Source organism: Tupaia chinensis, unplaced genomic scaffold (assembly GCF_000334495.1).
Source record: "Tupaia chinensis unplaced genomic scaffold, TupChi_1.0 Scaffold141824_1, whole genome shotgun sequence".
In the NCBI taxonomy this organism is placed as follows: Eukaryota; Metazoa; Chordata; class Mammalia; order Scandentia; family Tupaiidae; genus Tupaia; species Tupaia belangeri.
This window is the reverse complement of record NW_006201681.1, coordinates 281,918-293,428: the sequence shown is the minus strand read 5'-3', so window position 1 is coordinate 293,428 and position 11,511 is coordinate 281,918. Positions and strand designations below refer to the sequence as shown.

Sequence of the window (11,511 nt, the reverse complement as noted above, 5' to 3'; positions counted from 1 at the left end):
AAAAACACTACCAAAAAAAAATACCCACAAAAAAATGCCAGAAAATAAGAAATAATAAAGATAAAAGCAGATGAGGCCAGCAGGTGTTGTGGTGGTTCAGGCACTGTTCTAAGTCCCAGACCTGGCAGCTTGCTATCTCATTTTTTTGTCTCTCTCAGGTAAACTTAAAAAGTAATCATAAATCATCCTGAGAGGGATACTGAATTTCAGCTCTGAGATACCTATTTCCTTGACAGAAAATGAGATTATCTGCCAAAACTTATTTTAAGAATTATTTCATTTTACATTATTAATTTTAATTTGACCAGAGAAAGAGACAGAAAGAGAGAAGAGGGAGAGGGAGAGAAAGTGAGGGGCTGCCAGGTCCAGGAATCGAACCAGAGTTGGCTATGTGGGAGTCCAGTGCCCTTAACCACATACCACCTGCTGGCCCTACTCTGCCAAGACTTATTATTCCAGATTTATTTCTAGTGAGAAAGGCACAAACTCAGGCAGGGTTCATCCTGAGATAGATACTGAGCTTCAGCTCTAAAATATTGATTTTCTTGACCAAAATTAAGATTTTCTGCTGAGACTTCTTATTCCAGATTCATTTTTACTAGGTAGGACTACCTCTGCCTCCTTTTTTCCATTTCTCTATGTCTCTCTCTGTGACTTCTAATTTTTTTTTTTAATTTTGATTTTTTTTAAAGGTAAAGTATTCTCTGAGCTCTCAAAGCCCTGCTTTATTATGTTAATTGGAGCCTTTCTACATTCCATTTAGGAAAAGCACAATCCCAGGCCAGACTCCTTCTGTGATGGATACTAAACTTCACCTCTGTGAAGGCTGTACAGTTTTTTTATTTAATGTTTTTTAAAATTAAACTCAAACTATTTAAATTTTCTTTTTTATTTTTTCTTTTTCAGTCCTCCTCTGTAACTCTTTTTCTTTATGTTTATTCACTGGCTAAGCCTCTATGCACTAAGTATCTAGACAGTTCCAAGGAACAGTTTCCACAGTTTTCAAACATCTGAATATGATTAGGGTCAGAATATTCCTCTATTCCCACTGAATCTGATGTACAAAGGATGAAAATATAATGTAAGAGAGATTGCAGATCAACTCCTTTGCATGCCTCTGAATGCTCATAATGAACTTTAAGAATTACGAAGAAATGCATCACCCATCAGATGACTAGAAATCACTTCAGGGTCATAAAAAATATGGGAAAAAAAGAAAATTATTCTCCTCAAGGGAGAATCTCAAAAGTAGAATATAAAATCACTGGCCTAGAAAAATCCACCATGAAGACTGAGAAAACTGCTCCATAAAGAGAATATTATACAAGAAATACCAGATACCAAATGTCCACCAAATGTCCAAACATCCGGATAATTGGTATCCCAGAAGGTGAAGAGACTCTTAAGGCCATTGATAACCTATTCCATGAAATCCTAAAAGCTTTCCAAATCTAGAGAGACAATCAAAGACCCAGACCCAAGAACTACAAAGGACCTCAAATATAATCAACCCAGGATCTTCTCCAAGACACATTAGAGCCAGATAGACCAGAACCACAGACAAAGACAAGGTACTAAGATTAGCAAGAGAGAAACATCAAGTTAACTATGAAGTATATCCCATCAACTGACAGCAGATCTCTCACTGGAAGTGAGCAAGGAAAGAATGGGAAAAATACATTCAAAGTGTTAAGGGAAAAGCAATTTCGACCAATAATACTGTACCTGGCTAGATTATCCTTCATATGGGAACAAAAGACAAGAACATTCACAGATACACAAAACCTGAAAGAATTTACTAGCACCAGATCAGATCTCCAAAAATGTCAAGGGAGTGCTATACCAGAAAAATTAAATATGGACACACAGAAATGCGAGTTCAAAATACCTACTTAATGCTTGTAGTAAGCTATATATAGCATCAGCCATATGTACAGTATATTCATTCTATTCAGAGTTTCACACTTAAAGTCAGACATGTATTCACATATTTGTATATACCATCTGAAATTGGTATTGAAAATAGTTAGATTATTTAAGTAATTTCGTGACTCAATAAAATGTGGGGGGGGAAGGAAGGGAAAACAGCTGTAGACACGTGAGAAAGTGTGGGAAGAGGGTGGGAAATGGCAGAATATATATATATATGTGTGTGCGTGTGTATACATATATATGTATATATACACATAAAGCTACAAATAGATAATTATTAATGATACCATGTATGGTTAAGCCATTATGCAGTATATTCTGGTATTCTGGATGGGAAATCACATTTTGTATGTTGTGACAATTCTTAAGAAATGAATGTAAATTAATTAATTAAAAAATAAATATTTTGGAAGAAAATTACAGTGCACTTGTCACTAGATTTTAACTTTGTCCATATTTTTAGTTTAAGGTATTTTGTGAATCAATAAAAAGTGGAAAAAAGTTTAGTATGGAAGAGAGAGGAGGGAAAGGGGAAGAAGAAATAAAAGTATGCTTAAGTGACAAAAAATAAGGAATTTACTAAGTTATAGAATAATATCTCTGGCTTGACTGACATGCATAGTATTTGTCCTGAAAAAGAAATGTTCTACACTGTTAAAATAGTAATTAAATGTAAAGAAATAAAATTAATTTATAAAAAATAATTACACAATTGAGAGAGGAGGGAAAGGGGAAGAAGAAATAAAAGTATGCTTAAGTGACAAAAAATAAGGAATTTACTAAGTTATAGAATAATATCTCTGGCTTGACTGACATGCATAGTATTTGTCCTGAAAAAGAAATGTTCTACACTGTTAAAATAGTAATTAAATGTAAAGAAATAAAATTAATTTATAAAAAATAATTACACAATTAACGGAACCAGCAGTTAGCATAATGGCTATGTCACTGGACTCGCATGTAGTCGACCATGGTTCACGTCCCGGAACTGGTGGCTTAAAACTCACGCTGGGCACATGCGCATGTGTGCCCAAGATCCCGAGAAGAGAATGCAGGAGAAGGGATTGCGACGTGGCCATCCCCCGTGGGGGGTGATTTCTCACTTTCTATCTCTGTCTGGTGAGCTCATGCACCCTATAGCAAAAACCTCTCAAAAAAAAAATTACACAAATAAATAATTCTTATAAAATAGATCCAAGCAGAAATAAATAAAATAGAAAATAAATGAATTCTACAGAAAATAAGTGAAAACAAAGACTAGTTCTTTGATAATAATACAAATAGATACATCATTAGAGTTATTTAGGAGCGGGAAAAAAAAAACAGATAAATCAAATTCCCCATGAAGCAGTTAATATTACAATGTATACAATAGATATACAAAAGATCATTAGAAAATGCTATGAGTTCCTAAACACCATATATAAAAATCTTGGTTGAGAAGAACAAATTTCTGGTCATGTATCATCTACCAAGATAGAATCAGGAAGAAATAGAAAACATGAATAGGATCCATATGAATCAGTAATATATAACATTCCAAGAAAGTAAAGCCTAGGCTTTGCATTCTACAACATAAATTTTTTTTTTTTTTTTTTTTTTTTTGGGGGAGAAGAGGTTTTTGCTATAGGGCGCATGCGCTCAGGGAGAGACAGAGAGACTGAAAGTTAGAAACCACTCCCGAGGGGGATGGCCATGCCATAATCCCTTCTCCATTCTCCTCTCGGGATTTTTGGGCACACATGCACACGTGCCTGGCATGAATTCAAGCCACTGGGTCTAGAACACAAACTGCAGATGACAACATGGGAGTCCAGAGACATAGCCATTACGCTAACTGCTGGTCCCTACAATATAAAAACTTTTTAAGAGCTAATCCCCCATTCTACTCATACTATTAATATTTCTAAAAATTCAAAAGGAAGAAACTTTTTCAAATGCATTTTGTGAAGCCTCCAAGGACATAACAATAGAAAGAAAACTACAGACAACAACTCTGATGAACATTGATATAAAAATTCTAAAAAAGATCCTAGGAAATTGTATCCAACAACACATCAAAATTAGCATAGCAGGAACAATTCTCAAGAAAATAAAAGCAATATATGAAATATCTATAGCTACATCATACTGACCGGGTGAAAAGCTCAAGGCTTTTCCACTAAAAACTAGCCCACTTTCTCCTTTCGTTTTCAATACAGTACTGCAAGTCCTAGCCAATGCAATCAGACAACAGACTAAAATAAAAGTCATTCAAATCAAGAAAGGAGTGAAATTACCTCTATTTGCAGATCACATGAGTATATACATAAGTAATGCAAAAAATTCACAAACAAAACCGGCTGGAAATGATAAGGGAATACAATAAAATGGCGGGATACCAAGTTGATAAATAGAAAGCTACAGCATTTCTATACATAAACAAGAAGCAGATGGAGAAAAATTTAAAGAAAGCAATCCAATTTATAACAGCCAGAAATAATACAAGAAACCTAAGAATAAAGGAAACCTAGGAAGTCCAAGATCTCTATATAGAAAAGTATGAAAAACTAAAGAAAGAAAGAAAAAATACCACAGAAAAGTGCAAAGACCTCCTATGTTCCTGAACTGGAAAAAATAATATAATCAATATGTCAAATAGATTCAAATTTATCTAGAAATCTAATGCAATCCCAATCAAATAACCAAAGATATACTTCACAGATTTAGAGAAAGCAGTAATTGAATTTATCTAGGATAATAAAAGACTCAATATTCCAAAGCAACTTTCTGCAACAAGAATGTATGAGCATCTTACCCTCTGACTCCAAAATGTTACAAAGCTGTTATAATCAAATAGCATGGTTATTGGCACAAAAAACAGGCAAGTGAACCAAGAGGACAGAATAGAAACACCAGAAATAAACCCCAAAACATATAACCAACTGATTTCTGACAAAGGGCATCCATCAATCCAGTGGGGAAAAGAAAGTTTCTTTAGCAAATGGTGCTGGAAAATTATATGCATGTGCAGAAAAATTAAACTGGACTCTTCACCAAAAGGCAATTTAAAATAGATCAAAGATCTAAATATCAGACCTTAAATTATAAAACTACTGACAATAACTCAGGGGGAAACACTGGACATACTGAAGTATGCAAAAATTTTAATGAAGATGTTTACAGTACAGGTAGTAAACCCTAAAATAGACAAGTGGCGCCATATCAGGTTAATAAGCTTTTGCACAATAGAGACAATAATTAGAGTGAATTGGTAACCTTCAGAATGGGAGAATATAGATAAGGATCTTATAACCAGAATATTCAAGAAAGAAAGCAGCTCACCTGAAAAAAAAAAAAAAAGTCAGCCCAATTAAGAGATGGGTAAATGAGCTGAAAAGATAACTCTTAACAAAGCTATACCAACAAATAAAAAGCTATGATAATATTTTCAACCTCACTTATCATAAGGAAGATGCAAATCAAAACCACAATACGATATCTCCCAAATCCTGTCAGAATGGGCAAAATTAAAAATATAAAAAATTTTAAGTGCTGATGAGGCTGTTGTGAAAAGGAAATTCTCCTATACTGTTATTGGAAGTATAAATAAGTACAGCCTTTTCTACAAATAAATATACCATATGATCCAGCAATTCCACTCCTAGGTATAAACCCAGGAACAGAAATACATTCATAAGAGAAGTACTTGCATATCCATGTTTATTTTGGCAATATTCACAACTGGTAAGACATGGAATCAACCCAAATGTCTGTAAACAGATGAACAGATTGAAAATGTGTGGCACATATGCACTATGAAATAGTCCTGAGCCATTATAAAAAAAATGAGACATTGAAAGTACATGACTATGCAAGGTTTAGTTGTTAAATGAAACCAGATTATGAAACAGAGGCACTGTATGTTCCGATTCAATATACACAGAATGTCTTCACTGTATGGCAGAAACAAATACTTAAGATGTAAAAGCATGAAAACAAAGTGGATACTAGGGACAGAGCAGGACAGGGATGGGAAATGTATGAGGATAAGAGGTGGGAAATGTGTGAGGACAGGAGGCAGGAAATCAAAGAGAAAAAAATATGCAAAAATTTAAGGGATACTAAAAAGAAAATTATTTGTTAATGTGTATAAAGTATATGATAATATATTTAACTGGGAAAATTCAATTTGCATGCTGTAATGATATACAGTGATTAAATGTATAAAAAATATAAGATACCTAACATTTGACCTCTCCATTTTTTTTTTTTAGAGAGGTTTTCACTATAGGGCATGTGCGCTCACCAGAGAGACAGAGAGAGACAGAAAGATAAATCACTCCCCAGGGGGGATGGTCACGCCATAATCCCTTCTCCTCCATTCTCCTCTCAGGGTCCACGCATGCACACGCGCCCGGCATGAGTTTAAGCCGCTGGGTCCAGGACTCGAACTGCGGTCGACTACATGGGAGTCCAGTGACATAGCCATTACGTCAACTGCTGATCCCTCACCTCTCCCATATTTTCAATATAATTGTATAACTTGATATAATATCATTATATATTTATAAAATATCTCGAAGATAAACAGCACTCAAAAGTGGTGCTCATGAAGATAATACATGTTAATGTACATCAGCATTGAGTAAAAGTCTCTACATTGCATTTTCTATACAAAAAGGTTTCAGATTTTACCCAACAAGTGGCATGTTTAATAAGGCCCTGGATTCCTATATGACCATCCATGGTTCAGGTCTCAGATCAGGCCCGGTGGCCTTAGAAACATACTGTGTGCATGTGCATGCATGCCTATTATCTTAAGAGAAAAATGGAGAAGGAATTGCAGTTGGCCATCCCCACAGGGTTGACTTCTCACTTTCTTTCTCCCTCTTCCTGTCTGTCTCTCACTGGTGAATATATTGGCTTTATGGCAAAAAACTAAAACAAACATAACAGAAAAATTCTTTTCAATACTGTAACTTCAGTAAGGGTGAATTACATACACAAACACCTATTTGCTTCTACCTACAAAGACCAGGTTGTTTAATTTTTCAGAGATAAGTACTACAACCTTTCTGTACCTTTCCTTTCAGTGAGGATATAGTATCTGCTTCCAGCATATCATCAAAGCAACCATACAACAACTACTGTCAGAAAAAACATAATGTATTTTTCTATGTTGTTCTATACAAAAATGTCATAGCTTTTCAGATGACCCAACAGAATAGGATACTTTAGGGATCTGAAAAATGGAAGATAACTTTTTTTAAAAAAAGTATGCACATATACACAATCTTACTTGGAAGTAGGACTGTCTGAGCATGCAGTTTTGGCTTTATTTATTTAGTTATTTATTTAAATGCAGATGTTCTTAAGACAAAATTCTCAAGATAATTAAGAAAATATCTAAGATAGTGGGATGGAATCACTGAATAAATGCTAAGCTGTAATCCAAACTTACCTGGAACTAAGGGGTTTAGAACTTAGTGTGTTAAATTCAAGAAAAAACAAGAGTAAATAAATCAGCATAAGTTAGTCACCCTAAGTTGAAGGAGATTTCAAGATGACAATGACCAATATAGTGACACTGTACTTTATTACCTGCTGTTTTAGTTGTACTTCCTCTTGTTTCATTTCTTCATACTTGTGTCTTGATTCTGTTGCTTCTTTTAATAACTAGAAAAAAGAAATAGTCTGGCAAAATACTAATAGAAATTATAGCTAAAATATAAGTGACAAATTAGGGTAGCCTTCTACTCAATATTTAAGCAAGACTCACAGGTCAACAGAAGAAATATCCTCTTACTTTAATTGTCAATTACCTAAATACTTAATTTGTTTCACTTATTAACATGTAAGATATAGAAGTAATTTTAACCCCTTAAAAGAAAAAGCGCTCTAAAGGCCTGAGATTTACAAAAGTCAGGCTTGAATTCTTATAGAATTTAGATAATAGTAACTAGAAGTCTACATTTATAATTAGAAAACATGGTGAATTTTGTCATTATCTGGTCATTTAGAGAGCCCTTCTATGGGGACCAGTAGAGTCTGTAATGTTTACATCACTGAACTCCCACATAGTCAATAGTGGTTTGAGTCCCAGACACAGCAGATTAAAACTCACATGTGGACACATGTGCCGGTATTCCCAAATTCCTGAGAGAACAGCTAGTCCTACAGAGGTACATCACTTAGCAAGTTCTGAAAATCATTCATTTGTAAGTTACCTGTGATAAGTTTATTCTCTAGAGTATATCCCAGGAAAATAAGCTCTATAATTTGGTCCCAGTTCTTTTATTTGGAAAAATTATCTATCTATCACTTCTAAAATGCTTAGGAAAAAGTGGGATAAACAGACAGGAATAATGTCATCCCTTAAAAAAAGATCTAGGGACCAGCAGATGGTGTAATGTTTACATCACTGAACTCCCACATAGTCAATAGTGGTTTGAGTCCCAGACACAGCAGATTAAAACTCACATGTGGACACATGTGCCGGTATTCCCAAATTCCTGAGAGAACAGCGGAGAAAGGATTATGCTGTGGTCATTTCCCCAGGAGATGATTTCTCACTTTGTCTTCTGTCTCTTTAGCAAGTGCACATTATCTGAAGCAAATACCTCTCTTAATAAAAAAGAAAAGCAGTAATGCACTGCTCAAAATATGCTGTATCCACATTATGACCCTATCCTGGTCAGCCTGAAAATACTCCTGGGATCTGCACAAATGCCAGAGATAAAAATGGATTGTAAGAAGGGAGCTGTGGTACCATCAGATCCTACAGAGATTCATGCTCTCTACTTCTCAAAAATGGATGGTAGGAAGAAGGGTGGTATCACCAGAAGAAGCTGTGGTATCACCAGATACTGTGGAGATCGCAGCTGCTTTTCACTGGCATGTGTGCTATCATGAAAAAAATATCTTGAAAAACAGAAACTGGCCATTAAAAAATACAAAATAATTAAAGCACTTCTATTCTAAGAATCAAGAATAGAAAGATTTAAAAGAATATGTAGCAAAGCAATGAAAAACAGAGACACAGTTTCTGATCACTTTTTAAAATCTACAGGAGAGATGGGACCAGCAGATGGCTTAATGGTTACGGCTTAATGGTTACGTTGCTGGACTCCCATGTAGTTGACCACAGTTTAAGTCTGGACTCAGTGACTTAAAACTCACAGTGTGTGTGTGTGTGTGTGTGTGTGTGTGTGTGTGTGTGTTCAGGATCCTAAGAGAAGAATGGAGAAGGACTGCAGTGTGGTCATCCCCCGTAGGGAGTAATTTCTCACTTTTTCTGTCTGTCTGGAGAGTACACACACAACTATAGCAAAAATCTCTCTTAAAAAAAAAAAAAAGGGAGAAGAGGCTAAGAAAAGACAATGGGCTAAAATATCTGGGTTTTTCAGAAAAATATATAATAAAGTTTGCATAGTAAGCTATGGTGAAATTCAGATCCCTCAATTTCTGAAGTAAAATGTCATATGCTGTAAGTCAGTCTTAAAAAATCCTTGTCACCAGAAAGTACACTTACGCAACAACATTCTGCTTATACTGTTTTCCACATCGTACACACACACACATATACACATTCAGGTCATTCATATTCCAAGTAGAAAATGCCAACTGTTGTTCCAGTTTTTTCCTAATAACACTGTCAGCTTATACTTAAGGTCCATGCTTTGTCAAAGTATATTTCTCTAAACCCTAGTAAGACACTTATAAGATACCAACATCATGAGGAAAACTCAGAAATTGAGTATTCAGACTATTCTGAACTCAGGGTCTATACTACTCGAATGAAATACTAGATGAAATAGTCTGTATTATTAATATAACTTCCATTTATTCAATCATTTATAGTACATTAGATCTAATTTGCATACAACAAATATACTCAATGAAATTTCACTGTTTACAACTATTTTTTAAAGCTTATTTCTTTTCATGAGAGAAAGAGAATGCACATGCAAAAGACAGAAACCCTTAACAGTCTCTCATGCCATGATCTTTCTCCCAGATTTCAAATGGCACTATAATGGACATAGGACAGTACACACAGTATATTCAGGTTAGCCTAGGCTCCAAACTCAGGTCTCCCATTAGATTCCACAATCACTTATTGCTGCCCTACTGTTTGTGCTACATGGCTGAGCTTGTATGTAATTATCAGTAGGCAAAATAAACAAATAATACAGTCTGGCAAAAATGCTGAGTGATTAAGAAACATTTTGTTACATTTTATCATTAGTTTATACCAGACTAGGTAAATAAGTAGTTTACTTACTTTCAAAATACCTGTTTAAAAAAATGTAGTACCATATGTAAGACCCATGATTAATCAAAGTTGGTATGAAATATAATTGTCCCTAGTTCTCAAGGCTAAATTTGCAAAACACTGTGTCAATTCTTGAATCTCGTGACCATGATGTAAGAAGAAAGATAGTACTATAATTATGAAAAAATAAAACTACTAACTGGTATAATATCTACAATACATTTTTTTCTACAGTTTATTTCTACATAAACATTTAACAGAAACAAAAATCTGAATGTATTTCAACACATGCACATATATTTGGTTGCTGGAAAAATCATGACTTATCTTCTGTTTTACTAGGGAAAAATGCTTCATGACTTTTCCAATGACCCAAAACATACACTGTCAACCTAGAGAATAAAAAAAAGTTGTATTCACTGCCACTATATTAAAAGTATAAGTTACTTTAAATAACGGGTTATAATTCTAGCAGTATCTTAAAAACAAACAAACAAAGAGAAAAAAAACAGAACTAGGTCAGCTAGTAATATGGTGGTTAGGTGTCCGATCCCATAAAACTGACTCCATGATTTGAGTACCAGATTCAAGGACTTGAAAAGTATGCCAGGCATGTGTGCATACATGCCAAAATCCCAAGAAGACTATGGAAGAGGAGGGACTATATCACAGCCATACTCTTTGGGGTATGATTTCTCACTTTCTCTCTTTCTGACATACTCTGGTTCTCTCCAGCAAGTGCACATATCCTGTGGTAGAAATTTAAAAAAAAAAAAAAGGTGAAAAAAAGAAAGAACTTACAAACACCCTCTCTCTCTCATGTTTTTCATCAGCTTCTTTCATCAGCTGTGTTGTTTGCTGGAGCTTGGCATCCACAAGCTGTTGCTGCAGTTCCTTATGCTTGAATACTTTATCAATATGCTATGCAAAAAATAAAAATTTTTTCTATCATTTAATGAAGAAAGGAACACAATGGAAAGAAAGCTACACAAGTAGCAACATTTTGCTTATACTGTTTTCCACCACTGATTCAAGCTTATGGCTTTTTATGGGTCTATTCAGTTTTTCAATGTCCTCCTGATTCAATCTTGGTAAATTATATGCATCCAAGAATTTGCTTATATCCTCCATGATCTCTTGTTTGTTGGCATATAGTCGATTATAGTATATAATGATGTTTTGTATTTCTATTGTGTCTGTTGTAAAGTTGCCTGTTTTATCACGTATTTGCTTTATCTGGCTCCTTCCTTCCTTCCTCCCTCCCTCCCTCCTTCCCTTCCTTCCTTCCTCTCTTTCTCTTCCTCTCTCTCCCTCTCTTTCCC

At 34.8% G+C, this 11,511-nt stretch overlaps 1 protein-coding gene across 1 annotated transcript in view; it reads right to left on the bottom strand.

Annotated features, from left to right (window-relative positions):
- LOC102468573 (gamma-taxilin-like) overlaps positions 1–11,511 on the bottom strand; it is an 86,327-nt gene that overhangs the window by 26,926 nt on the left and 47,890 nt on the right. Inside the window, 2 exon segments of the mRNA XM_027766249.1 lie at positions 7,516–7,590; positions 10,991–11,110. Of these exon segments, the coding sequence (XP_027622050.1) occupies positions 7,516–7,590; positions 10,991–11,110 (195 nt within the window).